Raw genomic sequence first — 24,983 nt, forward strand, 5'->3', positions numbered from 1 at the left:
AATGTGTAGTCAACAAGCATATTGATTAGCCTTAATTCACTACAAAAAGTCTCCAATCATTTTCAACATAAGTTTTTCCTCTTTAACAGTAGCCTGAAGCTTGCCTTTTTTCTCTTTTTGTCAACTTAGCAACAAATTTTCAATTAATCATTTGCTGATTGCAATGAATGGTCTGTCAATAATATGCAACTTACATTGCTAAGAGGGTTATACTGAGCTTTAGTGTTTTCTTTTTGTCTCGGGAATGCTTTATTTCCTTGAACAGATTTTGAATAGTTGTTTTAAGGTACTGTATGCCAGCTTTAAAGAGACACTACAGGCTGCTCCAAGGGTATTAATCAAGATATGCCCTAACTTTCTTTTGGCATTGTAATATTTGGACATCTGTTCTGACTCCTTATATGTGAAATAAAACTCATACCAGATAGTAGAATAAATGAAGGGTTTCATTATCTTAAATGTCATAACATTTGTTTGAATTATCAAGCATAGATTTTAAATGCTGAAATTGTCATCATCTTGGTTTTGTTTCATCTATTTTGCTGTCCTTTCAAACCACTTTAGCCTGAAAAAAAAAATTCTTTCTTTTCTATTGCATTAATAATTTAAAGGAAATAATTTACAATTTTATGCAATAACAGTGAAATTGTTGTGCATGAGCTATATAGTCTGGTAATTTCTAAAAGCATAAATATTTTACTGAGAGAAACATACCCTTTTAAAGCACAAAAGGTTTCTTATTATAATGGCAGTGTATTTAGTGACAAATGGTGCAGTTTTTAAAAGCCATTTGTTGACCATTATTATAGCTCTCTTTGTATAAAGGTATTATAGATTCTTAGGTATTCACTTATTAAATTCTTTTCCATTGTGTGTATCAGGAAGGATTTGTCTCTGATTGTATGGTGTCACTAATTAGTGACAACTACTTTTAAAGACTCATGCATCAATCTGAGATATAAAAAATATATATATATTTGGTCTTTTCATTTAAGTGACAAAAATAAATAACTTGATTGTGATAGAAATCAGTAATACTTTCAAATCTGACTTAAAGGACCCCTTAATACCTTTGCCTTTCTCAAGAGCTTTTTTTTTTTTTTAACCAGTAGGATAGCTTTGTCACGAAGCCATATCACCCACATCCACTAGGCTTGCAAACACTGGTAGCACTACATAGTGATTTAGTGTCTGTATTTTCATTTCACATGAGAGCGAAAGAGTGGCATATAATTTGACATACATAAAATGATTTAACTAAACCATGGAAGCAAAGTAGTACTTTACAAATGTATAATTTTGAATATCATGGGCGCTTTCATCCTTTTATTCACTTTGCATATTTGATGTCAGACAGTCAGTGATGTTTTGCCTAGCAAAACATTTCAATCCAAGGTGGTACATAATATTTTGTTTGTGAGAATAATTTATAGTGCTTGCAATTCGTAAGTGAAAACCACTTTTAATAAATGTCACTTATTTGAAAAGAGATATGACCTAAAGTTTAGATTAAATTTATACTCTTGGATTTGCAAAACTGAGTACTTTTTAAAAAAATCTTTTTTGGGTAGTGGGCTCCTCAAAACAAAATAAAAAAATCCATTAAAAGTATTAAATATAGATCATCTAAAGCTGTTGATACATTAGAGTTAGACATTTAAAATTTGGTCACTTTAGCCCAGCCAGGATGGCTCCATGGTTGAGCATTAACTTTTGAACCAGGAGGTGATGGTTCAATTCCCAGTCAGGGCATAAGTCTGGGTTGTGGCCATGCAGGAGGCAGCTGATCAATGATTCTCTTATCATCATTCATTCATGTTTCTATCTCTCTCTCCTTCTCCCTTTATTTCTGAAATCAATAAAAACATATTTAAAGAAAATAAATAAAATTTGGTCATTTTATAAAACTCTAAATAAATGAAAATATTACATCTTTATATATAAAATCCTAATATGCTAAGTGTCTGATCTGTTGACCTATGGTCAACTGCTTGACCAATTGCTATGACATGCACTGACCACCAGGGGGAAGACACTCTGATTGGTAGGTTAGCTTGCTGCTGTGGTCTGGCTGATTAGGACTGGGTGAGACGGGCCGGACACACCCTGGAGCCCTCCTGCAGTCCCTCCCTGGCTAGCTGGCCCCTATTGGCCCCAATCAGGACTGGGCAAGACAGTCCCAATTGGCCCTGATCACCAGCCAGGCCAAGGGACCCCACCCATGCATTAATTCATGCACCGGGCCTCTAGTTAATATATGAAATGGTAAATGAGCTAAAACTCTAAATTAATGTAATAGAAAAATATACTTTTTAAAGGAAAACTTCCATAAGACAACACACTTATAGTTATACAGATGCTCTAAGCAAAGGGACTTTATAATTTTACTTGAAGAACATTTTCCTACATTTTAAATCTTCACAGCCCTTAAAAGCTTGAAACCAATCTGTTGGTGCCAAAATAATATAGAATTTTTGAGCAGCTATGTACCGATAATAGGTCTTACATTGGATTTGGCATTTGATTAAGATCACAATTCTCTTTAATTGCTCTGATGTGCACATAGCCATGAAATGTATTTATGTGATGATTATTTTTTCTCTTCTTAGAGTGAATAGTAATAATTTTATATGGGAGAATTTTTTTTATGGTGAGTACTAAATCCTAGAAGACATTATACTATTTGTACCCTTGGATTAACAAGAGTTACTGTCTCTTTTTTTAAGGCTTCAAATAGCAATGGGAACATGAAACTCCATTTTTGACCCATAGTTTTTTTAAATAAACATTATTGAAAATTTTATTTTCCTAATCATAGAACCTTTTTGCTAAAAACATTTATATAAAACTCTTTTATCAGAAATAGCAACACAGGCAAATATGTCTCTATAAGAGTGTGCATTGATTAACATTCAAAATAGATGTATTGACAATGGTTCATTCTACTAGTATATAACATTGAATAGTTTTACCTTTTGCAGAATTTGTCTGTGGTTATTATTATTCATTGCAACAAACAAACAGTATAACTAAAATATTTTTATTATTTCAAATCTTCAAGTTTAGCTATTTTATTTCAAGATATCATAAATATGTAATATTATTATGATTTTTCTTACTATTGAATGTGAAATATCAAAATGACTTAAATTTCTTGACATGTTACTTTTTGAGGTGACACATATCTTAATTGTACAGGTTCAATGATGACATGAGTTATTCAAAACAGTTTTGTGTTTGTGAAATTACTTTATAATGGCACTAGTGGCCTGGTGCACGAAATTCATGCACTGGGTGAGGGGGGTGTTCCCTCAGCCCAGCCTGCCCCCTCTCACAGACTGGGAGCTCTAGGGGATGTCTAACTGATGGCTTAGGCCAGCTCCCCATGGGGACCGGGCCTAAGCCGCAGTCTGGCCTCCCTCTGTGCGAGGCGACCAGGCTGATCAGGGGAAGGCGCCAGCCCCATCACCCTGCTGCTGCAGCCACTGCCAACCACCACAGCCGCCAAGGTATTTTCATCAACACAAACTCCAGTCCCTTCATCATGAAAAAATGACAACTTTCTTTAGGCATTTTCAAGATGTGTCTTTCATAGGATATGACATTTCTTTCTTTTTTTTTTACCCTCACCTGAGGATATGTTTCCATTGATTTTTAGAGAGTGTGGAAGAGAGAGGAAGAGACAGAGAAAAACATCAGTGTGAGAGGGACGCTTTGATTGGTTGCCTTCTGCATGAGCCCTGACCTGGGCCCCGGTCAGGGAGGAGCCTGCAACCTAGGTACATTTCCTTGATCAGTATTGAACCCAGACCCTGCAGTCGGTAGGCTGAGGCTCTATCCACTAAACTAAACTGGTAGGGCAGGATATGACATTTCTTAGCCCCTCCAAGCAGTGGACCTTCATTTTTTTCCTCCAGGAGTGTGGTGGAGAAACCCTAGATCACCTTCTTGGATTCTTGTAACCCAAGTTACCAAGAACACTGCAAGTGGCGGCATACAGGGAGCTTAGCCAATGAGCGGTCAGAAAAAGTGTTTACACTCGAACTGGTTTGGCTCAGTGGATAGAGCGTCGGCCTGCATACTGAAGGGTCCCAGGTTTGATTCCTGTTAAGGGCATGTACCTTGGTTCAGGGCACATGCAGGAGGCAGCTAATCGATGTGTGCAGGAGGCAGCTAATCAATGTTTCTTTCTCATCGATGTGCAGGAGGGGAGTGTGCAGGAGGCAGCTAATCGATGTTTCTCTCTCATCGATGTTTCCAACTGTCTATCCCTCTCCCCTCTTCTCTGTAAAAAAATCTATAAAATATATTTTTTTAAAAAAGAAAAGAAAAGGTTTTTCCTCTGCAGCTCATGTGCAGAGGACCCCCTGTGTTGTGTCCACTGGTAATGGGGCTTGTCCCCGCCACCTGGGGGGGCAAGCCCCTGAGGCCTGCAGCCAGTCCCGCATTGTGGGCGCTGGGCTTGGGGGGTGTGCGGAAACCCTGGGCTGCACGCACGGTTGCTGCGGGGTCTCCACACGCCCCCGAGGCCAGCAGCCAGCCCCGTGTTGTGGGCGCTGGGCTAGGGGGCGTGCAACTCGGGCTGCACAGCGGCCACTACCACCAGGGGCACACTCCCCAGGCCGGCAACCCTCGTTGTGAGCACCAGGCTGGGGAACATGGACCCGTGCTGCCACTTGGTGCCGGCACACGCGCAAGCGGCCACAGGGTGGGAACATCCACTTGGTGCCTGTGCCCATAGGCCCGAAGTGACCGAGGGTGTTCTGGGACCCCCGCGGACCTACAGGCTAGGAGCAGCCTGGGTCCCGAGGATGTTCCCTGGAGCCAGGTGGCTCAGCGCCTGTGTATGCAAATTAACCCGCCATCTTTGTCGGGTTAATTTGCATATTCACTCCTGATTGGCTGGTGAGTGTAGCAGAGGTATGGTCAATTCACATGTTTCTCTTTTATTATATAGGATAGGAGATTAAAATATTTGTTAATTAGAAGCAGATGAATTGTGGGCGTAGAAATATATCAAGTAGATCTAAATATTTGCAAATATCTAAATAGAGTCCTATAGATAAATAGGTTTTGAATGGTATGTGGTCAGAGATGGAAGGGCTTAATAGCTAAGCTCAAATTTGGAACTTGGATGGCACCAGTTATTATTGCATTTAAATGAGTAATGGTACTTAGGATGGATTATATTATTGTGTTGTATTATTATAAGGAAAAACCATTTGGTGCACCCCTATCGTAGTTTAGGTGAGATGTGATCAATTCTGGACTAAGGCAAAGACAATAGAAATGGAAAACAAGTAGATTGACAGAACTGGTTATTGACTATATGTAGGAAAAAAGGGAAAAATCAGAAATAACCTGAATTCTGAACCCAAGGAGTTAGGATGCAAAAAACAGTTTTGAAGAAGAGGATCCACTGATGCAAAAAAAACAGTTTTGAGAAGAGGATTCACTTTGGGGGAAAAGATGATGTTGAATTTGAATTTTCATCATATCGCGTTCATGGCAATATAAAACTTGGGTTTGGAAGCATCAAACTGATTATGAAGAGAGCACTCAGGCTGCAGATATTGAATTATATTTTATCAGAAGAGTTTAAAACTTTAAAAGAGAATGTAACCAGCCCTGGCCTATGTGGCTCAGTTGGTGGAGCATCATCCTGTGCACCTAAGGGTCAAAGGATCCATTCCTGATCATGGCACATGCCAAGGTTTTGGGCTGGATCCCCAGTTGGGGATATGTGGGAGGCGGCTGGTTTCACTACCATCTGTCTCTCTCTCTTTCTCTCTCCCTCTTCCTCTCTCAAATCATTTTCCTTTTAAAGGGAGAGTGTAAGCAAAGATAGGGCAAATTTAAGACTGAGTTTGGAGAAAATGGTGGGCAGTGCTGAATGTTCAGGGATGAAGAGAACAATCCTGTGAAAGGCTTTGTTGTTTAGTGATTTGGTGTCATTTTGTCATGCTGTAAACATTTTTTATATATATTTTAAAATGTGTTTTTATTGACTTTTTTAGAGAGAGAGGAAGGGAGAGATAGATAGAAACATCCATGAGAGAGAAGTGTCAACATCTATTGGCTTCCTCTTGCATGTCCCCTCCTGGGGATTGAGCCTGTAACCCAGGCATGTGCCCTGGCTAGGAATCGAACCAGTGACCTCTTGGTTCCTACATGGATGTTCAACTGCTTGAGCCACACCAGCTGGGTTCATGCTGTGTAATTATTAATAACTTTGATCTCTCATCAAAACTGTCAATGAAATAGGCCCCAATATCACTCAACAAAGGTCTTTAAAGAAATATATGGCATTTTTAAAAATACTTTTAAAAATTGCTGGAAAGATAAGGAAAATCCAGGGATAAAACCAACAATTGTATCAAATTTTCATGAATGAAATTAAGGAAGAAAAACTAGAAAGTGTTTGTGTGTTTTTTTAAACTTATATGCAACTTGCTAATGAAGAATGTTTTTCACTGTTATGTTTAAAAGATAATACATATAAGTATTTTAAAAATCTCATAACTTATAAAATCAGAAATCAGACACTTATAATAAATTTCCAGAGAAAAGTTTTACATTAGCATATCCAAATATGATGGAAAGTAAATAATCATCACTGATATTGAATGGCCTCTATATTGCAGGTATTAGTTTGACTTATTTATGAAACTATTTACTTACTTATTTTTTACCATAACCTCAAACAGGGGAAACAGTTTTTGTAGGATCCTACTGCTAGCCAGTGACAGAGAAAGGATTCTAATAAGGACTATTTTATTCCATATTGCTAGTTTGTTTGATATTTTCCCCTATGAAAAATTAACTGGTTGTTTATTTAATCTATATCAAGTAAAATAAAAACTAACATTGGAAATACCAAAATGAAAATTACTCATCATCATACATAAAAAAATATATAAATGTGTTCATATATTTAATTTAAAATTTGTTTCTAAATATTGATCATTGTTGGCTATTTTGAAAGGGAAGATAAGTTCCGGAAAGAAATTACTTTGTTCATATTATAGCAACATATCATATAAGTTTTTATTTGAGATTCTAATATTCTTCTTAATATTTTCTGGTTAACACAGTGTCCCCTAAAATTCTCTTTAACCATCCATCTATTCCATGATTGGCTTACTTATTTGAAAGTTATTGACACATAACATGACATAATTATAATCACATAAGTTCATGGATTCCATAAATAATTTTAAGGAGGTTTTTTAGCCATTCAGCCTTTCAAAGACTTAGGCAATAACTAGTCAACTGACATATTTTACCATATTATTTGAGAGCAGCTATTATTCTTTGTGTATGTGTGTTTCTACTTTTTTAAAAATATATTTTTCATTGATTTCAGAGAGGAAGGGAGAGGAAGAGGGAGAGAGAGCTAGAAATGCCAATGATGAGAACAAATCATTGATTGGCTGCCTCAGCAAGCCCCACACTGGAGATCGAGCCCACAACCTCAGCATGTGCCGTGACCTTCTAGTTCATAGGTCAATGCTCAACCATTGAGCCATGCCAATCAGGCTGTGTATACTTTTCATAAATAATCTTTGAGTCAAAGGCAAGGCTCCATAGGAAATGTTAAAGGACTAAAACTCAGCTTCTCATTATAGAGACTGTGTTTAAGAAACCATCAAATGTGCTATTTTTTAAAAATCTGAATGTGGTAACAGTTGTGTCCATTTAATCTTTGTGTGCACTTTTTAAAACTAGATTTTAAATTTCAACAACTTTAGGCAAAAAGCTTCACTGTGACCAAAGAAGACTTTGTCATCTCGGCTGAACTTCCTATTCATTTTTCTATTGCAGCAGGAGGCACAATATCAATCCACTTACCCAAACCAACACACCAGCAAGTCATTTCATATCCATTCCTTTCCTATTAGCACTCAATCAGTGCCCAATCAATCATTAAGGCCAGTGTTTATCTGTTAACTACTTCATGAATAACTACCTTCTTCTCCATAAATACATACTACTGCTGGTCTAATTCAGCAGTTATTTTATGTTTCCTCAATATTGAGCCCACCAAATAAATCATCAATACAGTATCCAAGTGACTGCTCCAAAATCAAATATGATGCCCTGTTTAAACCATTTCCATGATTTCTTATTTTTAGAATCTAGTATCATCTCTCTAACATGATTACAGGCCTTTTCTTTCCATTGTGTAGAGTTAGAAAAAAAAAAGGTGTATGAGAGCAGAATCTCAAGGAAGACCATTACTGAAGAGACAGGTAGAAGAGGAGTAGCTGGTCAAGTAAAGTGAGATAGACTGAACTAGAAAGTAGGAGGAAAACAAGGAATTGTTCTGATTCAAGTCAAGGTGAGAGAACATTGGGAAAGAGGGAGGACGGAGAAAAGGAATGAAGGAAAGAAGGAAGAAAGGAAAAGAAATTGGGTAAAAATTGCCAAGAGGTCAAGGATATAATTTATAATAGAGTGATGAGTTACACTACACACTGCATTGCGATAGTAGTGGAGGCAAAGTTAGAAATCATAGTCAATAATTTTAAGTAGTGAAAGGCCCACTGCAGTGTGTGAGGAAGACAAAGGAAGTGAAATTAGACATTCTAGTTAGGATCTTAAAGAAGTCTGGGTGAAAGGTAGAAAGTGCCAGAATTTGCAGGCACAGCAGGTTAAGGGATTTTTATTTACATTATTAATACCTAAGCAATTTCAATGTCAAGGAAAAAGAGCCCATAGAGAGGGAGAGGATTAAGTACAGAAGAAGAAGGATATAAATTCTTGATGAATTGTGGTTCCTAAGAGATTGAGAAGGGATAAGATCCCAAGCACAGGTCCAGGGAATTGTTTTAGGATGGAGGAAGGACTTCTATTATAACAGAAGACATGGTATGTTTGGAAACAGTAACATGTTTGTTTGATGACGGCAGGATGTTGGAAAGTTCCTTTGGTTGGTTTCGTGTGTGTGTGTGTGTATGTGTGTGTGTGTGTCTAGCATATGAGGCCACCTACATACGTGTGAAAAGAGTGAGAATATCTAATATGCCCCATGATTGGTCAACTAAAATAGAGGGCTTGAGTTCACTATAGATTAATAAATGAAAATTACTGTCTTAATTTATGTACAGGCAGAAAACCTAAATAGATCACAGAAAATACTATTGCCATATGTCATTTACTTTCCCTCTTTGATAAAAGACATAAGGAATTATACTATAATAAACTGTTATCTCTACATCTATGTCACCTCGGAACCGGTACCAAACTATTTTAATTATTCTAGTTTTATAACACATTTTCATATCTTGTTGAGCTGGAGACACCTTCCTTAATTATTTTACTCTTTTTAAAGATTTTGATGGTTATTTAGAAGTTTAATATTTTTAGATAAAATCAATATCATTTTTATCTTGTTTTTTTTTAATATCATTTTTTATTCAACTTGCTTTCAGTACCTGGCCAAATCTTTTGGTATTTGGATTAGATATGACTTAATACATACATTTTGGAAGTATTGGAATATTTTTAATAACATGTCCTATCTTTTAAAAAGATGTATTTTCCTACTTAATTATGTTTTCTCATATAGTTCTTAGTAGGATCTAAACTTCCATCACATTAGGAACACTATTCCATTTGCCATACAGAATAATCTCCAAATATCTTCACTACAATACTATAAATTGGTACCAGTATTCCCTTGTAAAGATAACAAAGTTGTGACTCACAGTTTGCTCAAAGTCACTAGTCTTGGAAGTGAACTCTGTCTGAATTCATAGTTTGTTCACTTTAGGGTGTATAAGAGATGCTAATTTAATTTGTTTCCTAAAAATTGCAGTACATAGAGCCAGAATGAGCAAAATTTATATAAAAGAAAGCAACAACACTATTTTAGCTTTTTCTTATTTATTCTCTTTTTAGAAAATCCAAAATATGGCTGCTGGATTAGTTTACAGCGTTTGGCAGTTCTCTTTCAAGCCTCCTGGGATTATGCCAAAGGGACAGGCCCCCATGAGAATTTGGTCTGAATTCTTATCCAAATGAACACCTGCTGTCATTGTTCATTATCCATTCTGGAGTCAGCAATGCCAGCTCTCTTTTTGTGGTGGAACCCATTCAATACTAGGAAAAGGCATGCCAGTGTTCCTCAGTAGTCTTTCATTTTCCCTCTATTTACTGCATGATCCATTGCCTAAGTATGTTGGAGGTAGAGCTAACATTAAGTTTATCTTGGCTATTTAATAGTCTGTTTTTAGGAGTTTCCTCAGTTATAGGCCAGTCTACTTAAATGGTCTTCTTTTGATACTCTTCCCCCCCACCCCACCCTCCATCCCTGTTTATCTTCCTTTGAAAAGGAAGAGATTTGTTGTTGCAAAAATATATGCTTATAAAGCAAATTATACTATACAATCTATTTTTAAAAGTCTGAGTTCGTTCTCTAAATTTGCAGAAACAAATAATTCAAACAGAAGTAAATTCAATGATGGTCTCCCTATGGATAACCAATATTGATCATTCATTCTTGGTACTTGATTCATATTCCTTTGCTTTTGTTTTATTGTTCTGCTGGATGTATTCTTTTAATTATGAGGTATTCTAAATTGATTTTTGGAACAGATTAGTGTTAAAGTCAAAATAAATGATTTAAAAAATTAATTAATGATAATGCTGCATCATATATCATAAATAGCCAAGCCAATATTTTTTTCTATAATTTCATACTATTGGACCAAGAAAAGTGAACTATCTTGATATTCCTGTTTCATAGCAAACCAGGAAGTTGACCATGTATACATAACAAAGTTGTATCTTAGAATATCAAAAAATAGAGGGTTATTTTGGTAACTTTCATTTGTACTCATCCATACCTTGGTATTCTTTTCACTTGTGGATTAATTCAATTACTCAACAACTTTTAGGGGCTAAAGTGTACATAAAAAATTACATTTCTGTCAAGCTCTGTCTTGCAGGGAAAAGCAATGCTCTGCCATCTGCAGTGGGCATTGGTCCCTCTCTTGTTGTGCCTCATGCTTTGTTATGCATGAATAAGCACATTAGCCTTTTCATTTCATTCATTAGACTTTTTAGTCCTTGATTAGTGTTTTCAGAATTCTCTCAAATACATAACTTCTTTATTTCCTTTGTGTTTGGTTTTTCTTTTTTATCTCCACTGTGAAACAGAATTAACAGTTAATCACAACAATAGCCCCATTTCTATTGAGATGACTGGTAAATATATTAGTTTCTCATTGAAGTGATTAATCATGTGTATGAAGAATGGGAAAATATCTCCTTTGGAATAAGAGGGACTACTGTTAAAAGTCAGCAAGAATGGTTTGTAATTGAAAAGCTTGAATCACAGTTATCCACCAGTCTCCCACACTCAGTGCAATTCTGTCTCATAGAAACTCTTGATTTTAAAAAATTTAAAAAATAAACTCTGAATGGATTTCCTAAAAAGAAGAAACATCTACTTATTAGAATTCAGAATTCATGAATTTGGGGTCTTAGAGCCTAGTTACACTTGTCACCAATTCTCCAAAAAGAAAATTTTCTATTTGTTGTTTTTTCTTGAGCAAGATAAGATGTATATGTCAAAAAGTTGCGTGTGGAATAAACAACTAATAATGACACATCCAAAACACTCTTAGCAAACTTTGAAGTCATGTAGTATATTTACCTTGACTATATAGGCATCCTCATACTATCTCTTTGCCATAATTACTTTCAAAGGACTAAGAGCTTTTCTACCTCATCATTTCTCCACTTAGGCCATCCTTCCGGCTCTGGAATAACAACAGTATTTTCAACTAATTTTTAACATTTATGTTCATACGCTCTATCTTACACATACTTTGAGCATGAAGCCAAAGCCAGTTATTAAAGGGGATATATAAATGAAATAGAAATCAATTCCTAGAAGTAAATATGACAAGTGACCAATGGTGAAATGGTGACATAAATCAGTCTTGCACAGAAATGTGAATTACATATTTTTGCCTATTTTCACAACATCTTCTTGACAATTATATTAGTAAGAAGCAGTTAATTTAAAAATGTTACTCATGCCCTAGCCAGATTGGCTCAATGGATAGAGCATTGGCCCACAGACTGAAGAGTCCTAGATTCGATTCCAGTCAAGGGCCGGGTGCACGCAGGAGGCAACCAACCATGTGTCTCTGTCACATTGATATTTCTCTCTCTGTATCTCTCCCCCTCCCTTCCACTCTCTCTAAAAATCAATGGAAAAAATCCTCTGGTGAGGATTAACAAACAAAAAAATCCAAAACAAAATATTATTCATTAACTTTTTTATCTTTATTTCCATAAGACAATAGGATCCTAAAATGTCCTGCTTTTTTTTCTGTTTCTCTCCTTAGGATGCTTCCATTGCACACAGATTCCACATCATGAGAGAAAAACACCCAGAGAAATTCAACAGTAGGTAAGATACAAATGATAAAATTATAGTTATGGTTGCTGTTAATAAATTGTGTCATAAAATAGATCCCCATATGGTGTAAAATATTTCACATATAATAACTGAATAAGGCTTGGTGTGTAAATGAATTCAAACTTTCCCCTTAGGTTTTAATGTGGTTATAATGGAAAATGCAACGTGTTCATATGTAGTCCATTGTCACATGCTGAAAAGAAAGGTTTTGAGTATAAGGTGAAAATAATATTTTATTAAGATATACTGAAGTCTTTACATCGCTAATAGGAAGATTTGATCCTCCAAAATCCCAAAGGAAAAACATGGGCCTCTAATTTGATAATGCTGGGTAACTCTATATTACGTAAATATCACGGTGGGACTCTAATCCTTATATTATGTGTCCAATATTGGCCTCAACTAAGTGGAAAGTGAACCAGAGAAATATCAATGCTAATGAAGTACTTTACTATTCTTTTTTAAATCTTTATTGTTGAAATTATGTCCCCTATTTTCCCCCATTTACCCTTTCCAGTCCATGCCCTCCTGCAACCCCAGGCCTTTAAAAACTTTTCCATCAAGGAGAAAAGCTTTGATGACCAAAATTCGTGTTGCCACTATATAACATGTGACATTTTCCTCTCCAAAATGTAGACATTGACACTTTTTCTGATATTCAAGGACATAGGGAAAGCTTTGGCTTTGCATCCTCCCATTACTAGAAGGAAATATGGCTATCTCTACTCTCCCAGAAAAATGGGCAGCGGGAGTGAATTATCTTTTGCTTCAGTTATACCCATTCGTACTGTTCATTTCATGAAGTTACAAATTCATAATCAGAACCACATATATTAATGTTCAGAGCCAAGGACTCTTTGGTCTCTGTATTTGGTTTGGTTGATACTGTGTCATGAATTTTAGAGACTACTTATTAGACAACTGCCTCTGAAAATCCTTCTATTTATTTTAATAATGTCACAAGTATATTGACATAATTTTCTTACATGTAGGTTCATAAATATATTGTTAAAATGTCAAAATTAGTTTAAAATTTATCTCTAAACTTTAGTATATTACTGTATATGAAAACCATCATAGTAATTAGTTTCATGATTAGTGAGATCCTTTCTGATTTTTTGTTAAATTTATCTATTTAAATGTTTTAGCAAAACATATAGAAGCTTATTTCTGCCCTGGCTGCTGGGGCTCAGTTGGTTAAAGAATTGTGCTATATACCAAAATTTGCGGGTACTATTCATGGTCAGGGCACATGCCTAGGTTTTGGCTTCCATTCATGGTTAGGGTGTATGGGGAAGGCAGCCAATCGATGTTTCACTCTCACATCAATATTTCTCTCTCTCTCTCTTTCTCTATCTCTCTCTCAAATCAATAAAAGCGTTTCCTCAGGTGAGGATTTTTTTAAAAAAAGCAACAACTTATTTCTAATAGCTATTTTATGTTTTGCCTTGAGTTCTTTCTTACACTACAAATCATAAATTATGGTTTGCTTTTTCTCTCCTAGCTCAGATAGCTATAAGTTTTGTTTCTAAGAAAATGTAAAAAGTACATATGTATGCATTTTTACATATTGTTTTTAGAAGGATTAACAGAAAACGTTTAAAGTAGCTGGGTGGAGATTGAAATTTTATTCTATGTTTTTGTGTACTATTTAAATTTGTGCCATGCATATTATAAATTTAAGTAGAAAGTAATCTAATTACACATTTACACCTATAAGATTCATTTCTAGAACATTTTTATTTTATAAGATTTAATTTTATTTCACAAAATAGATGAAAATATAGTAGATTTTAGCATTTAGTAATAAACCTTGAATATCCTCAAATTGAACGTATTTATTAATGTACATAAAACCATATAATCAAATCGACTTGCCTATGCTTATCCAATGCCATCCTATAAAGTGTTCATGTGTCAATATTCATACATTAAAATAGGTTTCAAGCAAAATAAATGATGTTTGGAAAATGCAGCATGCAGTGTACATCTTTAGGATTTTCACAATTTAATAGCCTATTAACAGCTTTAAGGAATACACATGGGAATAAAAGTTTAATGATGTTTAAGGCATTTTTGCATAAAACTTATTCAGCAGAGATAGACACAAACAGAGAGATATGGGGGAGGGAGGAGGACAAAAGTAGAATTAAAAGTATGGAGAGGTGTATCAATATATTTATGTGATACCTAAAAATTTGACAGCAAATATATAAGAATGGCAATATTTATGATCTTTCCTCATGTCAGAGGCTAATGAATTTTGTTCCCTATAGTAATTTTCATTCTTCTTAATGATAAAAACATATTATTCACATGTGTCCACTTAATTTTTTATTATTAATTACAATACTACTTTATGACATTTCTCACTGCCCAATATGTGGTTAGATGTCATTTCCAACCATATATTTGTACACTCTTATGTGCTTATAAAATGTAAAACTACATCTTTTTGCAACTTATTTGTAAATTTGACATACGGGCACATCTTGCTTACATAATTTAAAGGGAATATTTCTTTTGGAACACTAGTAACATAGAAAATGCCTTCTAGCTTGATGTAGGTCACATGTGTCTAATGTGTGTTCAAAGAATTTCAGGTAAATAGTAGGTGCTCAATGTACTATTGGCTAACAATATTTTAAAATTACAATCAGCTCTAAAATTACATATGTTACCAAGTTAGTTAGGCATATGCATTTTGATCTACATTTTTGTAGCTTGTCTTCACTTAGAATTAGAAGCATTAGGTAATTCCTAAACTGCAATGCATCATATTTTGGATATGAAAATTTCCTAAATTTCTATGATGAAGGCATGCCAGATATAGTACAGAGCAGTTTCTTTCTTACAAGGACAGATTTTCAGATTTCAACATTGAGACAGGTTCAGCCATAGCACTCTTTTATATTTTCAGGAATTTGCAAATGGACTTTTTAAAGTAGTACTCCTAATAATGGTGTTTCAGATCAGATCTCTTGTTACAATAAATCATATGCCATTAATATTATCCTCTAGCATGCTCACCTTGAAATTCATTTATATTTCAAAGAACATGATGTTTCTAACATTATCTTAAGGAAATTAATTACCAAAATATATAGTTCTGCTCTCTATGCTTCTTATGACAGAAATGGAAAGAACTGGGAAAGATAATGATTTTTCCGGTGCTTAAGAGAGTGCTGGTCGAGAGGTTTATATCGTATTCTTTTAAAAATTTCTATGTAAATCTACGGTATTGTTAAAAGGAAGTATGCTGTGTAACTTCCTAGACTTTAAGATACTCTTCAATCAAACTGAATTTAAATAAATGTTTACATTCTCTTAGACTCAAAACAAAACAATCATTAAAGAATTTATGCATCTATTTAAAGCCATTTAGTACACAATATTGGTATTTAAATTATTTATATAATTTGACTATTACTACGTACCATTATATTTACATTATTATAATTCACATACATTACATCTCTCCTGGTTCTATTTAGGTAGAACAATTTAATTCCTGCTTTTGATAAATATTGATATTAACAATTATGTACTCATTAAAATATGTATCCATTAAAATGATAAGTATAAAGGCTTATAATATTTTTGGGGAAATGCAAAACTTTTATTTCATAAGTAAAACATGCCACCTTGAAAAAGACTGACAAGTAATACACAAAATGGAACAAGCTATAGAAAAAGTATTGGTGGTCTAACAAAAAAGTTTTAATATTGTGGTCATGGCTTGTTTTCAAGGAACCAGTTCAAATTCTTTTTTAATTAAATTTATTGGGGTGACATTGGTTACTAGGATCATATAGATTTCAGGTGTGGACTTCTATGTTACAAGATCTGTATATTGCACTGTGTGCCCACCACCCAAAGTCAAATCATCTTCTGTCACAATATATTAGGCTCCCTTCACCCTCCCCCTCCACCCTTCCCTCTGGCAGCCACCACACTGCTGTTTGTGTTCACGAGTTTTAATTTTATATCCCACATACGAGTGAAATCATATGGTTCTTAGCTTGTTCTGCCTGATTTATTTCACTTAGCATAACATTCTCAAGGTCCATCCATATCGTCACAAATGGTAGTATTTCATCCTTTCTTATGTCTGAGTAGTATTCCATCATGTGGATGTACCACTTCTTTATTCAATCCTCTATCAAATTCTTAATAACATTTGCCAGTAAACACTGATGGCCTGCATTACTCCACAAAGACGCTATTTCATTAATTCCACTCTGTTTATTTTAAAATAGATGGTCTCTAACTCCCTGAATGAGACAAGATTTGTTTTCTTAGCCCCACTGCCACCCACCCCCACCCTGGCTCAGAGGTATGTACTTCCCTTCTGTACTAATTTCTGCTTTTTATTAAGAAGTACACAACTAGCCCTGGCCGGTTTGGCTCAGTAGATAGAGTGTTGGCCTGTGGACTCAAAGGTTCTGGGTTCCATTCCGGTCAAGGGCACATGCCCGGGTTGTGGACTTGGTCCCCAGTAGGGGGCATGCAGGAGGCAGCCGATCAATGATTCCTTTTCATCATTTATGTTTCTCTCTCGCTCTTCCTTTCCCTTCCTCTCTGAAATCAATAAAAATATCTTTAAAACAAAAGAAATGCACAACTAAAAAACTGAAATACGTGTGTAAATTTAAGTAAGGCAATGCAACTCAATCAACATAGTGGTTTGGTGTCAGATATGTCAGAGGGTGTTGCCTCCCAAATGTGTAAAGAGAAGAAATAAAACTGACTAACATAGTAGGCTGATCATTTGATAGTATTATATTAATAAGCCCTGATTTTTAAAAGAACCAATGCTTTCCAAATTACCCAAGGAATAAATAGCATACATGAATTTAGAAAGCATGATATGCTTGCTTTAAAATTGTACTGATTCTGTGAATGATTCTTGATTTTCTGACAGTAGGTCGTGTGAGATCATGGAATGGGGCTCTTTCTGGGATTTTAGTATCTACATAGCACATGGAGCATATTTAACACTCAATGTATATTTGCTAAGTTTATCTCCTAAATTATTTATTATTGAGTGATTTATTTGTCTTCTAATCAAGGTCCTAAAATTTGGGTAAAATATTGATTATCTGCTATTCTTTTGGTTGACTATTTATTCTATAGACATTTAATAAGAGCCCCTTTTATATAATGGGCATCTATCTAGAATAGAATCTTTGGAAACCTAAGGCATATGAAGAAAATTAATGTAAGCTTAGATAGTAATAGGTTCTGTAGAAAAATATAAACTAGAAGAAAAGGCTATGTTTTGGAAGTACATAGTGAAGGACATTTTATGGGCTCCCAAGTTAAAGTGACCATTGAGCTCTTAAAGATGTATGTTGGAGCTCTTAAAGATGTATGCTGAAGTAAGGGTTGCTTTTATATTCTCTGAGTTAGCTGAAGAAGAAACTTTTATTTCTAGTTGCTGTTGGCAAGATACTTATTTTATTAGTATCATTCTATTTCTATGCAAATCTTCTCAATACTGTTTTCCTCCTTACTTTTGCCTTTCTATTCCTAGGATTTGTGTTTTTGCTTTACATGAATTTGCCTGTGTTTTATGCAAAGACTTTATACACACAAGTACACACACACACACACACACACACACACATGCACACACTCACTTCCTAGGATAGCAAATTAAGAACCAAGATTTATGAGGTAACACTAGTTAATTCAGAGATTTCCACAGAATCACAACCAAAGAATCCAAGATAGAGGATTTTTCCATGGGGAAGAGTAAGAAACTGTAACAAAACAGTTTAAGGGGGGAAAAAAGAACACTGCAACTTTTTACTACAGATTCTATGCCTACATGAAGACTTTTAGGAAATATTTGAGAGCAAATACATATGTATAATATCTATTATGTTACATATAAATTCATATAATTTTAACTAATTCATATAAAGAATCAACTTTAAAGGAAAAACCAGAGGTACACTTGGCCAGCAGTAAGAACTACTGTTTCCCAGAGCCCTCTCCCTAATTTACCAAGCATTTTCTGTTAACATTGAAGCTCTTGTTTCCTTTGTGTTCAAGCCTCTCCCTTGAGCAGCATTAGTCTCTCTCACTATAACAAGAACCAGTTGTGTTCTGGGGACTGAAGGGATCCACTAAACTAATTAGACAATGGACAGCTGACTTTGGGGAATGAGTCTGTGACATTGATCAATGTCAATGACAAACATTTTTTTCCCCTTTGATGTTCTGAGATAATCTATAGGCTAGAATTTGGAATCAATTAACTTTTGGTTGTTATATTTTTTTAGGATAAAGTTAGTGCCAGATAAGGTAGTTAATTTGATATGAAGTTTAAATACCCAATTTATCATAGCCAGATGCTTTAGACTTCACACTGTCAGTAATATAATAAACGTGTTTTTTGTTCTTCTAGAATAAAATCAATTGATTCTTGGTAGAAATTATCCCTGGGAATAATTTTGAGGACCCTGTTAATACCTCTTCTTTATAGGACATATCAAGTACCAATTTAGTCTATCTTGAGTTTTTTCCAAAGGGGTTAATCACATCATTATAAGGTAATTTTACCTGGAAGTAATCCCCTGGCTTGGCTAATGGGAACTAATTAGATGCTCTCCATTGTTTCTTGCTCCACCCAAGCATTAGTTGCTAATGCCTTTCCTTTTGGAATACATGTTCTTTTAAGGCTATGTTGAGCATTCTTTTCTTACTGAACATAAGTAATTCTAAAATATTAACCTTGAATGGCTGATTTGCTTTTTTTTTTTTTTTTTGTAAGAACGGGTTTCATCACAAATATTTTTCTTTAAAGAGAAAAAGTGGTATTCTCTCATAAGTAACATTTTTAAGATTGTATTTTATGTTTTATGTTTCTGAATGTGCAGTGTTTTCACAACATAGAAAATTTGACTTAAGCAACCCTCATCCTCCCTATATGTATGCCAGTACAAACCAGCTCTAAAATATTAAGAAAATATTTCCTTATTAGGTAAAGATTCTGAGGAGAGTTAGAAATTATAAAAATCTTAATTTATGTGAAATTTTTATTCTAATTTCTCAGAAATCTTCCCTTGCCACTTAAGGTTTAGATAGATAGATAGATAGATAGATAGATAGATAGATAGATAGATAATAGATAGATAAATAAATGCCAGAAATGCTATAACTTTATGGCTTTTAAATATATATATTTTATTGATTTTTTTACAGAGAGGGAGAGGGATAGAGAGTTAGAAACATCTATGAGAGAGAAACATCAATCAGCTGCCTCCTGCACACTACCTACTGGGGATGTGCCCACAACTGAGGTACATGCCCTTGACTGGAATCGAACCTAGGACCCTTTAGTCCACAGGCCAATGCTCTATCCACTGAGCCAAACCTGTTAGGGCACTTTATGGCCTTTTTAAAATATTTTATTTGGCAAGCGCTTATAAAACATCAAAATTTGCTAAGATTTGCCAAGATATCCCAGTTATAAACTTTTAGCCATCAAAAGGATAAGGGTTCAATTCCCTCCCCTTTCCAGGAACATTGTCCCCATATTGTCTAAAACGTCACTAACAGTGTCCTCCTGTTCCTTCAGTTCCAAAGCAAATGTCACATATTTTCTAGATTTTGGTATAACAGCACTCCATTCCGCATATCAAAATCTCTTCTGTATGCTATTACTACACAGCAAACTACTCAAAAGTGTTGCAGTATAGAACAGCCATTTTATTATGTGCATAGCTTCTGTGGGCCAGTGATTCAAACAGGGCAAGGCAGGATGGCTAGTCACTGCTTTCTCATGTCTGGGCCTTCAACTGGGAAGACTCAGTGGTCGGGAGAGATTTGACAGCTAAGGGATGGACTCAGCTGGAGGCATGGTTACTCTCATGTCTGCGGTCTGATGCTGGTTGTTGGTTGAGACCTTCCTTGGAGCACTGTATTGGTCAAGATTCATTAGAGAAACTGAACCAGTTAGGTTCACATTGGAAAGGGTCATCTACTTTACTGAGTCCACCAAGTCAAATGCTGATATCATCCAAAAACATGCTCAAAGACATACCCAGAAATAATGTTAGTCTGAGCACCCTATAGCTACTCTAGTTGACACATAAAACTAACCATCACAAGCAAGGGCAGGCGATTTCTCCATGTGGCCTGGGCTTTATCACTGTGGTGGCCTAGGATTACCAGACTTCTGACATGATGGCTGAGTCCTCCAAACGAGAGAACCCCAAGAAAACAGAAAGTATTTGGCCTTTTCTTGACTTAGTTGTGGCAGTGCCTGGTTTCATGTTCACTGTGCTTTTTGTGATGGAAGTGCTCAGAAGCTCTCTCAGATTCAGATGCAGAGGACATAGACAGCACTTTTCAAAGGGAGGATTTTCAACAGGAGTTTCAACAATGAATAATACCAAGTTTAAAGGGGATGATGTTACAACATACAATTATAAGAATGGCTACTATTTACTTAGGAACGACTCTTCCAAGCCATTAAGTTGTTTGTAATCACACGATGAGTGTGTTTATTTTTCATCTTCAAAGTACATCTACTCTGTAACTATTGCTATTTTCATGGTACAGAGGTGGATCCCATCCACCTATCATTTCATGGTAGCAGAACCAAAGCTCATTCTTTTAAGTCACGTGTGTGTGTGTGTGTGTGTGTGTGTGTGTGTGTAGTCAGAAATAAACCATGCCTTTAAAATAGCTCCTTGTTTCTCTACGTTCTGCCCCTCTATTTTTATTCATAATCATTTTTTTTTTTTTTAATTTAAGTATAGTTGGCATCTGATAATAGTTAAATTAGTTTCAGGTGTATAATACAGTGATTTGACATTTTTATACCTTACAATATGTTCTAACCCTATTAATCATCAGTCATGCTTACAATGTCCTCATATTACAAGAATACTCACATAGCGTTTATTCAGTAAAGAATTAAATATTTATATATTTTTATTAGTTTCACTAGAATAAAATTAAAAAACCTTCCACAACTTTAACACAAATGCCCTTAACATCATTTCGTATTTTCATTCCACTATTTTTAATGTGTGACACAAGAAATATTTATTACCCGTCTATCATATGAAAGTGCTTGGAAAAGAAGTAAAGTTAATAATTAAATATCCTCCCTGCCCTTGAAACGCCTGCAGGTGAGTGGGAAAGACAAACCAAAATTAAATGTGGTGAAGTCTATCACTGAAGTTAAGTGCAAAATTGAGTGCAAAGTGCTGCCAGGAGGATGTGTCTATATTTGACTGAGTTAAGGAGGAGAGAAGACATCCCCTACAAAGGTATACTCATACCCTTGTCTACTGCTCACAGCATCATCCCCCAAATGTATTCTTATACTCGTGTCCACTGCTCACAGCGTCGGTCCTCCAATAATATTCTTCTCATACCCTTGTCCACTGCTCACTCCTTCATCCCCCCAAAATATTCTTCTCCTACCCATGTCCAGTGTTCACATTTACTAGCCAGGAAATATTTTTATTGTTGAGAGAAGGCGAGTTTGATACCACGCCAGCCTCTCAGAGTTTGTGGCTTATTTGGGAAAAAGATACATGGACATGGTTCTATTTGAATAGGGGCTTTAATATGATGTGCTGGGGTAAAGCAACATAAAACTTATTGTCCTGTGATGGGAGGATAAAAAGTTCCAGATAGATAGATAAAAGTTTGAAATGTAAGATTTAAGGGGATTGGTTCATTTTACTCAGATCCCAAAGAACTTGGTAGTCCTATTGGAAGCTTGGACTTTATCCTTAAGGTAATATGAAACAATTATAGGGCTTTAAACAGAGACATAAGACTAAGGAAATTGATTTTTAGAAGAAAAAATGGGTTTACTGTTACCAAACTTGGTGACTGATATGGGTCTGAATATGGATGTGAAGGAAATAGTGAGTGAATGTGTGAATGAAGGCAGAACGGTGACGGTACTAACCAAGAGGTTTATGTAGGAAGAAGAGGTGGTGGGTATTAATTGGTTCTTTGCTTGTTGAATGTGAGGTATCTGGGGAATATCCAGGTCAATTTCACAGACAATAAATTATTTACTGGCCTGGAATTAGGCGGGATGTCTTGGATGGAGATGAGGAATCATTACAATAAAGACGCCATTCTTGCTCCATCATCTTTTAGCTGGTAAAATCCAAAGTCATGATAACTGAGTCATTTGACTGCATTTGATTATTTGAACTATGCTTGATATAATAAATTGTAGTTATGACTTGAGGAGACTGACTTAAAATCGCTGGTGAATTATATTTTTAGAATTATACTAACATGTAATTATTAATTACTAGTTTTGTCAGGCATTTACTTAAATTATTTTATTTATTTAAGCTATTTTATCAGAAGCATTTATTTATAATTTAGGCATAACTAAAATTGTTTCGTTTTTAGGATAAGCAAATTAAAAGTATAACGTTATCATTATTCTCACAGAAAATCTCATGTTGTTGAATGCCTAGAATTCAGTTTAAAATCCAGATTCTTATATAAAAAAAGAAAGGAGCCAGGGCATGCATCCTTCTAACCAAAGCTTAAAAAAATTCTCTTAAGTACTGTACTATAAAAAAAAAAAAAGAAAATAAGAATCTAGCCAGCAGAGGGCGCTGGCCCTCATTCACTCAGTCATTGCAGCAAACTTTATGAACAAGAAACAGTCCTTTCTTAATAAGCTCACTGGCAAAGTAATATTTTTGCTGAGCGCTGTGTTAAAGCCAAACTTAGATATTTATACCAGTAGTCCGTCCTTCTCTTGTGGAAGCATGCATCTCTTTTAGTGAAGTATAATTTGACTTGTATTTAAATGCCAGCCGGCAGACTTGAGAATCTGTTATAAAATATCAAAATCTGTCCATCTGTGGTAGAGGTCAAAGGCCATCTGTGTACCTTAGTCCTGCTAATTTGATTACATTTAATGAACAGGACCAATTTTAAACTGATGAGCAAGGGACTTTACTTCAGTCAAACTAAAAGTCAAAGTGTTGATACTCTTTCTTAATTATAGCATTACTAGCTAAATAAATGCCAAAATTTCTTAAACAATTTTCTAATTGGAACTGAGGGCAATCCAAAAAGAAATTCTTATTTTAAAAAACGTTAGATAATTAAATTTAGGAACAGCATTATTTCAGTTTAATACATAGATTATTTTATTTATGGGTTTTTTTCCCACATACCTCTTTGGTTTAGAAATATTTAATGGTATTGCAAAAATATAATTTTATATGCAAGCAATACTATGTTTCTTTTAAAAGCATTCTAGCAAATCTTATATTTTACAATATTTTTACAATTTTTCTTGTATTCTTCTGTTGATAAGCAAATAAGGAAAACCTTGATTTTTAAAGCACATTTAAGCTCCGCAATGTTTAGAAATTATTGGCAACTGCATATTTTAGGTAGTTTTTTTTTTTTTTTTAATAATGCAATCTCTTTTACATACACTCTTTACTAGTATACCAGGATTTCTTGTTACTATAACATACAACTACTTTTTTTAAAGCTTGTGTTCAATGAAATATATGCTATATCTGTGTAGTGTCTAAAATCTGTTTACATTTAAAAGATGATCTGAAACATATTTACTTCTTATGTTTTAAGGAGAAGTTAATGCTGCCCTTCCTACTTTATGATCCAGCACAGTGAAAGTGTAGTAAACAGCTTAAAAACCTGTGGGAAGTTCATTTTAATGGGTTATAGTGTGAGAGGGCCTGTCTCTTTTCTTCATTCTATGAAGCTTATAACAACCTTGTTTGCCAAGATGATTATTTAATAAAGTGACAAACTGCCCCACTGATGGGATACATTAATTTTGCCTCTAAAGTTGCCCCTTGTTGTCCATAAGAAGGTGATAATTAGGTTTCAGATTAGAACAAAATAATCATTTCACTTAGGTAGATACTTAGAATAAATGTAATCCCTTATATAAAATTGGAACAATTAAAAGTTGTAAAATATTTTTCTCTGTGAACTTTTAGGCAAATACAGCTAATATATGATGTTAATTTTTAGCTAGCATGCCTCTCTGGAAAGTTACCAATTGGAAAAATAATATAAGAAGTGATTAACTTTTCAAGTAAAGCAATGGTATTAGGCTTTGTAGAACATCTACCTAATAAAATAGAACTCATTCATATCCTGATTTAATTTTTCCTCTGTACAATTTAATCTTTAAAAAGTCACATAGAATCATTTTGTGCATGTATATTAATGCTCTCAATTTCGAATGTTGTTGAGAGCTCGAATTATTAGATACTACAAGTGATTATATTTCAATTTTAGCATTATATTACACAGAAATTAACTTGATAGCACATTTTAAGTGCTTAAATACTATATGATGTTTGAATTTTCAACAGTGAAAACACAATTTATTAAAACAAGACACTAAGAGACTTTAAAAAAAAAAAAAAAGACTCTTTCCCTGCCTTGGAGTTGATGGTAGCACGTTGTCTTAAAGTTCTAGAGCCCAATCCTCTCTAGCTTTAAATAACCAGAGGTAATTTCCTCTTCTCAAAGTTTGCAGAGTATTAAACAC

The 24,983-nt window shown here is 34.8% G+C and overlaps 1 protein-coding gene across 6 annotated transcripts in view; it reads left to right on the plus strand.

The window, feature by feature from the left end:
* DGKB (diacylglycerol kinase beta) overlaps positions 1 to 24,983 on the plus strand; it is a 467,640-nt gene that overhangs the window by 217,510 nt on the left and 225,147 nt on the right. For all 6 annotated transcript variants that reach the window (XM_054726080.1, XM_054726077.1, XM_054726078.1 and 3 more), the window contains one exon: positions 12,363 to 12,427. In XM_054726080.1, the coding sequence (XP_054582055.1) occupies positions 12,363 to 12,427 (65 nt within the window). The remainder of the gene's footprint in view (positions 1 to 12,362; positions 12,428 to 24,983) is intronic.

The sequence above is a fragment of the Eptesicus fuscus genome, chromosome 14 (assembly GCF_027574615.1).
Source record: "Eptesicus fuscus isolate TK198812 chromosome 14, DD_ASM_mEF_20220401, whole genome shotgun sequence".
Lineage (NCBI taxonomy): Eukaryota > Metazoa > Chordata > Mammalia > Chiroptera > Vespertilionidae > Eptesicus > Eptesicus fuscus.